This window comes from Cephus cinctus, unplaced genomic scaffold (assembly GCF_000341935.2).
Source record: "Cephus cinctus unplaced genomic scaffold, Ccin1 Ccin1_scaffold0132, whole genome shotgun sequence".
In the NCBI taxonomy this organism is placed as follows: Eukaryota; Metazoa; Arthropoda; class Insecta; order Hymenoptera; family Cephidae; genus Cephus; species Cephus cinctus.
The window spans coordinates 47594-62136 of NW_014332865.1; the positions used below are offsets into that span (position 1 = coordinate 47594).

The following is a 14543-nucleotide window of genomic DNA, read 5'->3' on the forward strand; positions in this document are numbered from 1 at the left end:
GTGCTTCCGCGCTATTCCGCCACCCAGCCCGCGCCAACCCGCGCCAACCCGCGCCAACCCACGACAGCCCACGACAGACCTACACTCACCCGACCGATCCCGAGTGATCTCGACAGCCCCGGTGTCCCCAACTGACAGTCCCACTCCACGAAAGAATCGACCTGAGACATTATAGTCGGTACGATCAAACATTTACTGCCTCGCGTCTCGACCTCCCGTAAGTGCCGAAACAAATCTTTTCTCGTCTCGTGGTAAACGAACCCCCGAAAGCCCACGACATTCCCATATATTCCAAATTTTCCTGGGTTTAACACTTTCGAGTACCACGTCGCGTCGGTATGCGCTCCACATAGCTCCGCAGCTTCATAGAGATCATTTCCATTTTGTTCGCCACTCGATAAACACCTCTTGACTCGAGGCACCGCCATTACTGCCAACCTACCCGGCAACGTCCTCTATATCTACGCGCGGCCCTGCAACGGTGTGGTTTGTAATATTATGATAACCCTCGTCCCGTCGTCTCCCTCTTTCAGCGGCCATGTTGCCGGGAAATATGATTATTGTTATTACTTGCGCCCTGCTACGCTCCTTCGCTCCTTCGCTCCTTCGCTCCTTCGCTCCTTCCTCTTCCTCTTCCACGTCTTGCTTGGAAACGCCGTCCGCGCGCCGTTGCCTGCAGCCGGATACGCCGGTTATCCCACTGCGGCGGCCGATCACGTGTCCGACGAATCGCAAGGATGCAAACGACCAGATAAAGTTTGCGGCGCGACACGTTCCCAAAATACAATTACAGCCTCCCCTATCTTCTCACTTTTCTTCGTTGGTGCCCCTCGGGATGAGATTTCCGAAAGGTATACCTTCCATAGAAAACATATAAATACTTAGCCTTAGCTAGTTATACATATTTTTTTTACCCTTGGGTCGTCACACACGATTCATCAGACCGAGAAATTCATTGCTCCATGACTTTTGAGTAAATGCGTATTTTTAGGTTCATTTATAGTGAAATCGAAACGCCAGACTCTGACTGACTATAGTCTAATAGGAAAAATAATTAGTTGAAAAAGTTGTAACATTTGCAGCTTTGAAACGTGCCGTGACGAACAGGTGAAAATGTAGTGATTTCTCCCGGTTCACCGAACCAGATATGAGAAGTTAGGATCAATTCCGCTTTGTTTGCGGCAAATATAATAAGTCTGCGATTGTCCCGAGAACTCAATGACCACGCGGCCCCCATTGTTATGTGACGATCGATGCAGAAGAGCGCAACACGCTAAATCAGATGGATACGGTGCGAGGAGCGAGCGATGCGAGACAAACATAGTGTCAATTTCAAACCGTTTACCAGTCCACTCGAACGGCACATGGTCATTAGAGAATAGCAGTGAAAAAGATGGTGGTGATGCCCCGTTGGCTCCGTCCGCCTCTAGTCGCTTTCCGGTAATAAATGGGCTACAGGAGTGCTTATAAAGAGTAGTAGGTAATCTAAGGCTTTGGCGGTCTCCTCGGTGAGCTGCTGGTGCTACTAGTGGTCGTGCTAGTGGTGGTGGTGGTGGTGGTGGTGGTGGTAGGAAGAGGAGGAGAGAGAGAGAGAGAGAGAGAGAGAGAGAGAGTGACGTTTCGTGAGTGCGCGGTGGGACGATCCGGGGGCGCGGGTGGGGGGTCGGGCACGCGGGTGGGCGGGGATGCAGGGTTGCGCAGCGTAAGCGAAGAACCAAGCGACTCAAGTCCGAGAGTGTGAGGAGGTGAGGTATAAGGTGGGTAAGATGGCGGACAATTTGCCGCTCGACTACTCTTGCCCGCACCCAACTCCAGTATTCCACCGCTGTTGCCCCGTGTACCGGGTAATAGATGTTCCTCCTCGGGACAGGGATACCCGAGAGCAGAGACAGAGAGGTGTGCGCGTAAGGGTATGCGCGCGCGCGCGCGCGCGTGCACGTCTCTTCGACCGCGCTGGTGCAAACTTTATCGGTCCTCGCAATACTTACAATTAGTTCCTTGGTTCGTGCCTGCTGCACGCATCTACGTATATATTCGTAAGTCTATATAGTATAGTCGTGGAACCATGGTTACACAGACGTCACACATCAGCGCCCGCAGAATTCCTTTAACCTCGAGAGCCCCGGATGAGTATTTAAACGCGCTATTGGCCTTCTCTCCTCTTCCGCTTCGTGCTTTGGCGTCAGCGTTACCGCGCGCCCCGTCGTCACCACCGCGCCTTCTCTCTCTCTCTCTCTCTCTCTCTCTCTCTCTCTCTCTCTCTCTCTCACGTTCGAAAGAATCACACTCGGAATCTGCCACCTGCTCCTTCCTCGTCACACTGCTATTCGGATTCGATACTTATACTTCATTGTACTCTCTCCTCCCTCTCCAAAGCATCCTTTAGTATTCGGTCCGCCATCTTCTCACTTAATAAAATAATTAGCTTGAGTCAATTAGGCCTTCCCTTCATTATCCCCACTCGTATTCTACGGTTGGCGGAGAACCCTATCGTTGCGGTGTAGGTTACGCCACCGCGTACTAGCCTGGTGGTCCAGGGCATTCACGATGTCGGTGGATAATTCCAGTGTGCAGGATTCCAAAAAATTGGCAGCACGAAAGTCAGTGCATTCGTGTGATTTCTCGTCTCGTTCCCGTTATTGGATAACGTATGTGCAATCCAGAAACTTAAGGTATTTAAATTTCAGTTTAAAATTCAATTCTGCTAATGTCAAGAATATCGAAGGTGTATGATTTTTTAGGTGAAACGTGGAGAGGATTAGAAAATACTTGATTGAAATTTTGAAAATTTCAATAAATAATCTAAATGGTCAGGATATTCGTGGCTTATTTTACTAATCGAGAGGGCGACATCTCTGCGCGGAACATAAAGCTTGACGCTCGTGGTCGAACTCTCTCGGTACGTTTGCAGAACGGCTGGGAGTGGCTCCAGCGATCGATCGAGCTTTGGTCGTTGAAGCAACGAGGGCAGCACCATCGAAGTGGTCCTAAATTCAGCCTACTTCCTAATGGCGGCGTAGTTACGTTGGTGGTGCATGGTGTCTTGCCGTAACCAAACATGTCGGCAGGCGTATTGTTTCGTCGCGTGATACTCGTTGGGACACAAATACTACACTCGAGCGTCTTGAAACTGCCTTCAGGACATTCATTGCAGCTCGGTAGAAGTCTGTGGCGTCATGTGGAGGTTCCGAAACCTGGAGTGGCTGGGAAGAGCTATCGGCGAATCGTTCACTTTCCGAAGGAATATACAGTTAAGCCGTTGGAGGTTACCAATTTAGCCGGAAGAGATCCCGTAACAGGTATGTGCTTGGCGCCGCGTGTTTGTGAGGCAGACGTATCTGTCAGTCAATGCATCACGTCACGTTTATCAAACGTAAATACGTAAATATTAAGTTTACACGCACAGGTCTTAGAAAGAATTATCCAATCACGTCAAGTTATTCTTTTTAAACCTTACACGTAATTGGTCAATCCTGTTTAAACAAAACCCGTGCGTGTAAACTTAATGGAAGATAGCCTAACCAATTTCCAATTCGAATCTAGTGTGATATCTCACCTCGAAATTGCAGTTTATTCGATTTAACATATTTTCTGTTCACACGCGATGATTACTCTTCTCTGTCATGCCGGCTATGATATTCAGTTCAAAGTACCGAGCGCCTCGGTTTACATGCTCATATAATACTAATAATGCATTCTGTTGGTGTAACTCAACAGGGAGAGTTGTGGCCAAAGGCATCGGCGGTGGGATAAAGCACAAGTACCATTGGATCGCTTGGAAGAGGGATGGACCTACGGACGTTGGTGTCAAGCCGAAGGAGGAAAAAGTTCTTGAAGTATTTCAAGACGGCTGTAGAACAGCATTCGTGGCTCTTGTGGGAACAGGTCGTGATCTCAAGTATATTCTGGCAACAGAGAACATGAAGCCGGGCGACGTGATTCGTACATCCTGTGCTATTCCAAGGAACCCCGTGAGACCGGCCGAAGGCGATGCGTATCCCTTGGGAGCACTGCCGATGGGCACACAAGTACACTGCGTCGAGAAGTATCCAGGAGCCGGTGGTTGCCTCATTCATGCGGCAGGTACATTCGGTACTCTCATGCGACGGGACGGCAATGACCGAGTGATCTTGCGGATGCCTAGCAAACGCGAATTTAGCCTTCATCAGAACTGCATGGCTACCGTCGGGCGTCTCTCGAACGTTATCCACGGAAGTACTCCTATTGGCAGCGCCCAGCGGAACAGAGAGCTTGGAAATCGACCACGTAGCGGACTGTGGCAACGTAAAACCGGTCGCCATGGCCGAAAGATTCGACCGCCTCCTCCGGTGCGCAAGTTCGACCACAATACGCGATCATCTCAATCCGTAGCGCCGATACGGCTTAGTCTTAATGTATGAGTAATGAAACGTTGATGCCAATGGCAAATAAAGAGTGTTATTAAATATAATATAGGATTACATGGAATCGCGTGGAATTTTTTCAAAATCAGTCTAACCGTCCTCGTTAGGATTGCGAAAGAGTACTCAAGAATCCGAACCTCCGTTCTTTATTGTCAATTTTGTTCCATCTGCTTTCGATCTCTTCTGCTTCAAAGTCCTTTGTTGTAATAGAGGGTGCGCGTCTCTGGCTCTCGAGTGAGAACGAGTTCGCGTACCTCAGGCTCCAGTCGCTCCAGCGGGATAGCCACTCGTTGGGCGAACAGAGCGCAGCAGAGCGGAGTCGCAAAAGTTAGACAGACGCCGCACAGTATCACTTGGATCGGTCCAGCGGCCCACTTTGCTCGACGTAACAACCCGCGCCGCTCCAGGAAGTCGAGAAGTAGCGGCGACAGCACTATATTCACGTACATACAAAAGAAATGAGAGAGTGTGAATGCACTGTGCAAATTCCAAGTGTGTTATTCCTACGATATTTCTACGATAGTCACTTGTTAAACACTTACCAAGTCTGTTGTTATTTCCACATACTCCAATGTAAAAATCACACTTGCGTGCAAAAAGTTACTATCGTAGAAAGGATAGGGAATGGGACACTTCGCGACGCACTTGAACTTTATACTGTATTCGTGGTATCTACATGTTTTGTGTTTGTATTACAGCTTCGAGGGCCGAGTATCCTAATAACGCGTGCATTGTGTCAGCTAGAGTTTCATAATAATTACGAATAAGATGACAAAAGAGAAAAAAAAAATTAACTGGGAAATAACACAATCATGTAGAGCTTTAAGAATTACAGATGGCAGGGCGAAGGGGCGATTAGGATGAAAAGGAAATACATACCCATGCTGGGTGATGCCATTAGAATACGCGAGATGGTCACAGAGCCAATTGCCTCGCGCGCAGCTTTGCGACTTTTGGCGATTGTCGTGCCCTCCGCGTTTCGAAGATCGATTCCCTCGCGCAGCTCGGTAATTCGCATCAGAGGAATGTTGACGCAATTGGCAGCGGCCACAGCTGCGAGCGGCACCAAGCGACCTGCCAGGGGTGGAGCCCTCCTGGACAAACGATTGAGACTCAGGGCCGTGATCACGGCCCCGGTGGTCGCTCCAACGTAGCTTTGCACCAACGTTGACAATGGAATGGGATTCGAGCCGCTACGATTCGTGTAATTGACCACCGCGTTGAACGACTGATTGCACCATTGCCAGAATATCACGGCAGGAGTAGACCTAGGCAATACGAAATGAGATCCGAGTAATAAAAGTCATGCTTCGGCGTCTTCACCGTCCCGTCGTCGGGACGGCCGCGCAGGCCTCAAAGATGGAAAACCAGAGAAGAGACATGCAAAAGAAAGAGAAAAGGCCAACGTGGCTAGAGGTCAGGGGTTATCGCGTCCCGTCGACGATACGGCGCTCAGCGCTCGGTAGATTCTCGAGCGATGTATATACTTGTAGAAAGTCATCATGCAACCCGTGATGATCATGTTCATGGGTACTTGGGCGCTCATGCGTCCTATCACCATCATTTTTTCGCCAGTGTCCGGATGATACGCACTGTCGTAGAGGTACTTGCACTGCCAAAGTTGATCCGCCGTGATGCCGAGTCGTTCAAGCGAATCTCCTTTCCTTAAAAATTGCGAAACAGTCGTTAGCTGATAACTGACGATTGCGGGACGTGCGCTCATCGAAATCGTTCGTCAGTTCATGTATGCATATAAGTCCGTATTCAGAATTCGGTTTTAATGCTAGTAGCGCGCTTTTAAATGTTTTCTTAGTGACTAATTAAAAAGACAATTGACTCTGTTAGTGACTTTAAGAGCGAGACGTGAACACGGGCTATAGAGTATATCGAGTGCGCGAGTGAGTGTAGCATTCGCATCACTCTGAGAACGTACCTGTACTTCAGGACGACATCGCGAGCACGCTCAAGACTTCTGCTACTCACGAAGGCATTCAGAGGATTCGTTAGGGTCAAGAAGTGTCGAGCTCTTCCGACATAGGTGCTCTGATCCCACCGAGGTTCCTCAATGTTTATTCTCGGGCTGGCCTCCCTACTCGTAGCCCCTTCCAGCATCACCGACATAACCGACTCACTATACCTTCTCTTACTTTCCTTTATTTCCTTATTCTCTACGGCACGGCTATCGCCAACGCCTAATGCACTGTTAAGCGTTGTCTCGCGTATCTTCCAGCAGTGAAAGCCGATATCGTAACGTCAATGCCGCTGGAAACACGTTCACGAGCTTATCGCTAACTGAGGCAAGCAATAAGTATGACGAAAGATGTAGAAAACCAGGAGTAAAAGTGGATTTGCCGAAGTGAATCCGACTATACCGGGCGCGCCGACGAGTCGTCGCCCGTGGAGCGTGCGTGTACTCCCGAGAAACTGGATTGCCGGGCAAACACTGAGCCACAAAGCCGCCGCGGCTGAAACAACAGGAACAACCACGAAAGGCGAATGCCCGAGTAGATTAACACAGACGAAGCGTTTCGGAGTCCAGTGTCAAGTAAACCCACGCACGATGTACACTCGCTCTCGTCGGCTTTTCCGTGTCGTCATCGCTCCATTACACCTCACGCATCTCCACGACCAGGAACAACACCTTCTCCGAGTAGTTCTCCTTCCTCCCATGCTGCCAATGTGGTTTCTCCCTCCGCTCTGCTTCGTTCGATAACACAGGCTGCGCGCGCAACGATCGTCCACCTTGTCAGTTTTCCAATTTACCACGAGATGGTGACACTTCTGAAATTATGAGAAATGCCGTGAATAGCAATAGACACGCGGTGCATTCGGCAGATCGAACGAAGGAATGTCTTAGGAATGCCTTAGGAACCGTCGGCTCTGCTGTAATTTACATACCTACTCTTTGTCAGATGCATTGAAAGTAGGAAAATATAGGAGGCCGCGAACAAGGGTTTTTTATGTTAAGCTTTAGGATCTGTGAGGACCTACAGGAGTTTAGGTTTTTACCGACTGGCACGGCTGGCGAGAGAGCATCAAAATAGGATTACATGAGATCAGTTTTAAAAATCTTTAGCCTCGGGAAACTGCTGGCGGTCGCGGAGGCGCTGCCCAGCGCAGCAAGTAATGCCCAATTATAAATTCCTGGCCTATCGATGTTTATGACGCTCGTCGTTACCATCGAAAGTTGCCATATAACTAAACGGCTGGCGTTGCGCTCAGGGTCCGGGAACCTCGATGTAGCACTTACCTAACTTAGGTACAATCGCGTTCCCCGATTAGGTACATCTTCGATCTTTCGATCGAATCGAAAATTCGGGGACAGTGATGAGACTGATGAGTATGATGGAATGAATACTCTTGTACGTTACGGCGTTATCAGGAAAATATGTCTTCACTTGCGAGGCACACGATTCCCTCGCTTGGCCATGGGCAGCATAAGAGGAGTTAGAGGTATAAGAGTTGCTCGATAAAACGAAATACACGTTGAATGGATGCTCGTTTTTGCGGAGGCATCGGGGCGCATCGGAGAGTCAGAAAATAAAAGTCAGTAACGTCATGTCTTAGGAGTGGTAAGTTTTTAAGGCACCTCCTTCGGGCACACCCGTATTCGTTCCCGTAGGCTTCTGGCGATTGCCGCACCCAACGGCACAGATTCTGCTTAATAATTTCACGGAATCATCCACGCTAATCCACAAATAATCCAGTTCACAGGTAAATACTGATCGACTACTTTCCTTCGTTCGGCCGATCCAAACGAACGAAAATTAATGACACCGAATTCTAGTCTTGAGAAGGCAAAAACGCTGCGAGGCAGAAAACTCTAAAGTCACTGGTCTGTCTTCAACTGCCCGGAGGAACGAGCGACGTCTGTCAGTTCGTATCGATATCCAGCGTACACGTCTGTAAAGCGTTTATATTAATTCATATAGAGAATTCAATGAGTTCGGACATCCTGTACCACCACGACCGTGGTCATATATCGGGAAGCCAAATAATAGCATCAGAGATACGTGCGACTGGTATAAGCCATTGCTCGAGCTTTGAGATTCCACAGGATTGAAAAACAATGAGACAGCGTCGTATAAAATATCGAGTCGATATTTTCGAATAACTTTAGTTGCAACGAGTCAGAGACGCAGAGCAATGGGCACGCAACACGCACATCCGCACACACGCACGCAGGCAGGCAGGCACGCAGGCACGCAGGCACGCAGGCACGCAGGCAGCGCACTATAAACGCCTTGACTTTGTCCTCATTCCTCGTTCCCGACGTTCTAGCTCAGTCTCTTTTTTTTTTTCCTTTGGTGTAACGTCCATGCTCCCGTAGCTTCTTCCACGTTACCGAATTGAGCTATCTGAAGCAGCGTTAAACGGGTTATGATTTTAGGAAGTTCGGCAAGTACCGCATGGGCCCTGACCAACGGAGAATAGCATTCGCCCGCTAGCGACACTCGTCCTCGCTCTGCAGCAGGACTCTGCGAAATATAAAGCGATTGCATCACTTGTAGAATAGTGCAATAGTCTAGGGGGTACAAAGTAAAACCGGTCTCGAGAAGGAGGCTACGTCGCTGCGGCGCGACAGTATCCTTGGATGCTCCTGAGATTGCCCCTGCCTCTTTGAACGTCGCGCTAGTCCCGATGAACCCCGATCGCCAAGTTTTCCTCGTTTTTCTTCATTTGCTCGCCACCGTCTCCAAGGCGAATCAGCGAAACGACGTGGACGCTGCGTGTGTCGACGGCGATGACGATCCGACGCTCATGAGATTGACGCAGGTTGCTGGATCTGGGTGATGTTCGGAACCCTGATTCGATCCGATCCCGTACTCGTAGTCGTAATCGTAGGTCCAGAGCGTGGTACCCCCACCGACCCAATTGGCTCGCGTATATATTGCCAAGGTACCTTGCGAGTAGTGCCAGTGAGTTTGTTGACTTAAGCTAAAGTTCGTTCGTTCGTTCGTTCGTTCGTTCGTTCGAGCTGTGTTAGCTCCGTGAAAATAGAGATTAGGTACGCGATCCGTGGAGCAGCCTATCGCGAACGTGCCCCTTTCTTGCTCACGGCAGAGACCCTGTCGCCTCGTATTCTCTTCTTGGAACGAGAACCAAGAGACTTGAAAATAAATGGCCGTAGCTGCATGCAAATGCTGGCTACACTGCGGACTCCTCGTGGTCCTTTGCGTGCGATGGGCATGCTCCTCCCACAGCCTGTCGGACGGAGGAAACGATTTCGTCGAACGATGCAGAGCAGATTGCGATCGTCAGGGAAACCTGCTTGCATGCGGCAAGTACAAAGCCGTAAGGTGGCTGCGGGATCTGGCCAAGACGAAGGTGAGTTGCCTTTGAAGAGTCCCTGAAGGATAGCTCTACCCTTGGCAGGAGGCCCTTCATATTTTCCAAGACTCTTTTCAACGAGCTTTTTACCAATACCCGCGTCTGGCGACACGCGGCACTTTCATTAGTTGGTTGTGGGACGATTGCGCAGGAATACAGCTACGGACCTCTTAGGCTGGTGCGAATGTCTTTGGGAGGTCAAAACGACACCGAGTCCCGCGCGCCGAGGGAGTCGCAAGCTCGCGGTAGCAAAACAACTGACACCTTGAACTTTGTCCGGGCCCTCGCCGAGGACATGCTGACCCGGCGAGCACTCGTCTACACGGTGGACCATTCGGCAGGCGCGAGGAGCCTCCCACAGATGAGAACGCTGCCGACCGGTCCCCTCCTGCTCGACGAGGAGGAACTCGCCGCGCTCGAGAGCGGACGATCTGACGGTTCGTTTTTACGTTTTTAACTCATTGTCAGTCGACTCCTGGGTGCCCCTTCGTACAGCCGCACGCTTCTCGACTAAAGCGCGCATTTAACTTACAGACGATCAACGGATTCTCTTCAAGAAGAAAAAAAAGTCCATCGTACTGCCGATTCTTGTATTGCTGAAGCTCTTCAAGCTGAAGCTGCTTCTGCTGCCGATATTCTTTGGAGTTCACTTTATCAAAAAGTTCCTCCTACTGGGAACCTTGGTAGCACCGTCCATCCTGGCACATTTGAGATTCTGCAAAGTTCCGCCTGCCTCCCACCAGCATCAACAGTCATATCCGTATCACACTTGGAGCACAGCTGCGGAAGCTCCAGTTGACTATCCGACAGGTATAACGAGGCAACTACTTGGGAATGACTGTCGCCGTATTTTTTCTTTTTTTCTTTTTTTCTTTTTTTCTTTTTTTCTTTCTTTTGGACCGATCGTTATAACGGCCGCCGTCTTTGCGCTGTTTAGGCTTCGGACACGAGGATGCCGGCTGGGCCTCCAGACACGATATCTCCGGCCACGGCTCCTACCAGAATTATCCCGGCTACGCCGCTGCGGCTCACCATTCTGCCGGACCTTATGCCCCTTACGTTTCCGGATATCGTCGCCACTATCAGGACCAGCGCCAGTTGCAGCTGCATCAGCAACATTTGCAGCAGCAGCATCAACAACAATCTTCGGCCCTCCAATCGTCAGTCTAGGAATCTTCTCCCTTTTCCTCTCTCCATGTTCCAATCCTTCTTATGCATTAAAACTTCTTACCATCGTGAACTTCGTCACTCTATTCTTCGTTTTTGCTCTTGTGCCTCCAACATTTCCGCATGGCAACATGCCGGACCTGCTTCTGACGAGGCTCAAAAATTCGGAACCTAAAGAGTGCCTGAGAGTCTTAGACTTCGTGCATGTGCTCTCTTAACTTTCCAGGCGATACTCTTGAACCATATACTCCTTAAAAAAAAGAACGTCGAATTCCCTCAAGCAACTCTGGATTCTTCGCTCACCCGCGTAACTTCCTAGAGAACGAGAATCGTCGTTGATCATCGATAATCTGGTCGCAGCTAATCTCAAGGCTACGTTGAGATCCACTATGCGTATATGTACGAGAGTTCGGTAGCCCCTCGCTTCAGTGACCTACTGACAGATTTGGCCGCGTGCCACCCCACTGCCCGTTCGTCCGGCTATTCGACTGTCGATAGGCTGCAGGTGTGTCCTCTCCCCATTTCCATATATTTCCGTGTCGCGACCGACCACGGGCTCATTCTGCGAAAACCGTTATCATCTATAAATGCGTTCTCCTTCTCATTTGCTTCAACGGCTCGTGCATCTTCCGATTGGGTTCTTGTTCTTATGATCACCCTGGACATTGTCGTTATCAACGTTGGCACGTAACGTTCGTCCAAAGTCCCCGATCGACGTGACGCACGCTATGGACGTGACTGTTGCTCGATAAAACGGCAAATGACAATGATCAAGGAAAACCATAGCGATTGGTTTAGGCATGGGTTACCGTCGAGTGCCGCTGATACGGCGTCCTGCGCTCACACGCGACAAGTCAACCGTTACGTGGGCATGTTCTGCGAACGAAAAAGTCACATTAACATAACGGGCCTTGGCTCGCGTATCACAATGCGTGCCTCTTCTATGCGCAATCTATATGTATAATTGTATACCAGTCGATGTTTCTCAAAGTAATTGCAAGTCGGCTGTCGGACGGCCACCGATCGGCTCTTCCAATCGTTTCGACGGGAAGTCCCTTGTGAAAGGTGATCCCGTCAACGCATCTACTGCTAACTAAGTTGGCAAACGTTCCGATCGCTTGAGTAATATTGCCGATATCGCGCTGTTTTTTCTTTTTTTTTTACGAAACTTCGAATTTGTAAATCTCCGAAGATTGCAGCGAAAAATTAAAGCACCTGTCTATCTGTCGGCGAACGCTATGCCGAAACACGAAAGTTCCGAGGAATTTACAGAATCGGCGAGAATAGTCTAGGATAAGGAGCACAACGAAGCGACCGCTGGAATAAATATAGTAGGGAGAACGGATGGACGGATGGACGGATGGCGGCAGTGTGGCGGTCGAGAGGGAGGGAGTGGAGGGCGTGCGGCCGGGTAACCCAGATCGGCTCGTCCAGTTGATTCTCCGACACTGGCTGCCAGTATCGTGTCACCTGCCGAAGTCTCGATTCGAGTCCACCTTCTCCGTTTTATCTTTCAAGAACTGTTGGCCCGTTCTCTGAGCTTGAGGAAAGTTTCATCGTCGTTGTACTTACCGTCCTTCTTGACGATTGCTGCAAGTGCGGTTCGTAGACGATGAACGTTTCGACGACAAAGACGATCCTACCAAAAACGAGGACGAGTGTCTCATGCCAATGACGAGCCCTCGCAAGAGGAGTGAGTACCACCCTGCTCATTTTTCTTTGATTGTGAGACTAATTGTCTCTCACGATTCTTTCCATTGCCATAGGTACTGAAAGACACGGTGGAGGGCAACGTGTGACGACATATTGCTTAATTGTAGAAAGGATTACTGCTTGACAATCGCACTGTAATCTTTGGTTGGCCGTTTCGGAGAAATCAACGAGAGGGACGCGCGTGAGTATTGGGGGGAAGGAAGAGTGAAAAAAAGAGAGAGAAAAAGAGTGATATCGCTATCGCGGAAGAAGGAAGAGAGAGAGAGAGAGAGAGAGAGAGAGAGAGAGAGAGAATGTTGGGCTCGAGAAGAGTAACACGTGGAGTGAGGATCTTGACAGTGACCTTGGCGCTCGCCTGTCTCTTTGAGGCGGTCAAGGTCAGAGCCAATGAAGAAAAGCTAAGGAGTAGAATAGCCCTCAGAGATGACGCAGGCGGTGGTCTGGCTATCGGCGAAACGAACGAGATCCAAGGGAATGAGGAACATCCTCACGCTCAGCCAGGTAAGCCGAGCAAGTTTGACAGGGACGACTCGCAATTGACGCATTCGGATCAGGAGGCACAGAACGAAGTTGAGAAGGCAACAGAGACGTCAATGGAGAATTTGGCTAGCAACAGGGTAGCTGCTAATTCTTCTGGACTTTCGTTAGACTCGAGGACCTCGGCGGCAATCGCGTCGATGAGCTGCGAGGAGAGCGAGACCTCGGCCCTTGGGTGCCTCGAAGCTCAGCTGGAAGAGTTCGTCGATCGTTTGTCCACGATCGAGACGTACAATTTAACAGATTCGATTCAGATAGTAAGGAGCGTCAACGAATCGAGCGCTCTACCGAAGGATGATCGGGATGGAGCACGGGAGGAGCATTCGTTGCTCGAGAAGGTCGAGCGGTACGCGCTGCAGCATGTCGTCCGGATAAAGCTGCCTCGAGAGCTGATCGCGTCGAGGGAGTCCAGAACGTTTTTCGGCGGTAAGTGAGGACACGTGAGGAATGTCCAAAGCGTCAATGAAAGAAAGGAGAGGCCCGAGCCTGGCTGGGCAAGGGAGTGGGAGTGGGAGTGGGAGTGGAAGGGGTGACGGTAGCTTGTGACTGGGAGCTTTGATCCTTGAGACCTCGGGGACCGCTGGTCGACCGCGGCTATTCGTAAATGGAGTCGCGGCTATTTGACATGCAGGCGCGCTTCTCACTATTCGATCGAGGAATTGAAACTCAGTTGTCATCGGCGATATGGAATGAGGCTACAGCATGGCTAACAGGACTAACCGCAGAGCTTTAATCGGCTGGTACTTTTGCTTTCAGCCATCTTTCAGGGAAAGAGTTCCTTTTTAACAGGATTCGGGCTTGGTTTTCTAGCGTTCGGCCTGAAGAAGTTGCTGTTACCGCTGATTATCGGCGCCCAAATCATAAAGAGCGTTCTGATAGCGCTCTTCCTGCCGAGCATCATAGGCAGCATTGGTAAATTCGTTGGCAAGGGTACGTGTGTCCCGTTAGCAATGTAGAACGGTGACGAACAGCTGGAACACGTTACGGGTTCTCCTTTCAGGCGTCTCGTCCTTTGCGCAGAGTTCGCAAGCCGCGAACCAGCAGCCGGAGGATAACTTCGAGTTCAAGGACAACTTTGACCTCTACAGCGATCAGTACATGAACAACCAGCCAGTTGGCACGTTGCCTGCGTCAGCCATGTACGAGGAGAGAGTACCTGGTGCAAATAACGAGATTGCCTCTCGTTACTCTCTCGCCGACTCGTCTCTTCCCTCTCAGAGAATTTCCGCGTCTCACCTACACTCGGACCGTTACTATTCGAGAACCGCTGCCCTGCCGACTCTGACCCTCTCCAAGAAACAGGACTTTAAGGTGCGCCTCTCACTCGACCGACATGACCGAACCGCTCGATCGCCTACCGACCCCCCCCTCCCCACCCGCTCCCCACCCCTT

General features: G+C 50.2%; 3 protein-coding genes across 5 annotated transcripts in view; 2 read left to right on the top strand and 1 right to left on the bottom strand.

Moving 5' to 3' along the window:
• Window positions 1–2930: 2930 nt before the first annotated feature.
• LOC107263186 (39S ribosomal protein L2, mitochondrial) lies at window positions 2931–4454 on the top strand. Its single transcript, XM_025080573.1, has 2 exons — window positions 2931–3299; window positions 3718–4454. Exons 1-2 carry the CDS (start codon window positions 3059–3061, stop codon window positions 4398–4400), a joined length of 924 nt encoding a protein of 307 aa, XP_024936341.1. The 5' UTR covers window positions 2931–3058; the 3' UTR covers window positions 4401–4454.
• Window positions 4455–4533: 79 nt separating this feature from the next.
• LOC107263185 (sideroflexin-1) lies at window positions 4534–7086 on the bottom strand. Of its 2 annotated transcripts, none has more exons than XM_015730112.2 (4): window positions 6337–7086; window positions 5891–6067; window positions 5283–5671; window positions 4534–4836 (listed from the first exon to the last, which is right to left on the bottom strand). In XM_015730112.2, exons 1-4 carry the CDS (start codon window positions 6522–6524, stop codon window positions 4592–4594), a joined length of 999 nt encoding a protein of 332 aa, XP_015585598.1. In that variant the 5' UTR covers window positions 6525–7086; the 3' UTR covers window positions 4534–4591. The 2 variants fall into 2 exon arrangements, with proteins under 2 accessions (XP_015585598.1, XP_024936340.1); XM_025080572.1 differs by having other exon boundaries at window positions 6387–6520.
• Window positions 7087–12313: 5227 nt separating this feature from the next.
• Window positions 12314–14543, top strand: part of LOC112493729 — a 3205-nt gene continuing 975 nt past the window's right edge. The window contains exons 1-4 of one of the 2 annotated variants that reach the window (XM_025080569.1): window positions 12314–12594; window positions 12668–13577; window positions 13908–14081; window positions 14152–14462. In XM_025080569.1, coding sequence (XP_024936337.1) covers window positions 12908–13577; window positions 13908–14081; window positions 14152–14462 — 1155 coding nt within the window. In that variant the 5' untranslated portion in view covers window positions 12314–12594; window positions 12668–12907. The remainder of the gene's footprint in view (window positions 12595–12667; window positions 13578–13907; window positions 14082–14151; window positions 14463–14543) is intronic. The other variant, XM_025080570.1, reaches the window with a different exon arrangement.

Excerpts from the sequence above, each read along its gene's own strand:
- LOC107263186 (XM_025080573.1), top strand. The coding sequence starts at position 3,059 with ATGTCGGCAGGCGTATTGTTTCGTCGCGTGATACTCGTTGGGACACAA. Across the intron at positions 3,300-3,717 it reads CGGAAGAGATCCCGTAACAG|GGAGAGTTGTGGCCAAAGGC; the intron begins GTATGTGCTTGG and ends GTAACTCAACAG.
- LOC107263185 (XM_015730112.2), bottom strand. The coding sequence starts at position 6,524 with ATGTCGGTGATGCTGGAAGGGGCTACGAGTAGGGAGGCCAGCCCGAGA. Across the intron at positions 6,068-6,336 it reads GATGTCGTCCTGAAGTACAG|GAAAGGAGATTCGCTTGAAC; the intron begins GTACGTTCTCAG and ends GCAATTTTTAAG. Across the intron at positions 5,672-5,890 it reads TGCATGATGACTTTCTACAA|GTCTACTCCTGCCGTGATAT; the intron begins GTATATACATCG and ends CGTATTGCCTAG.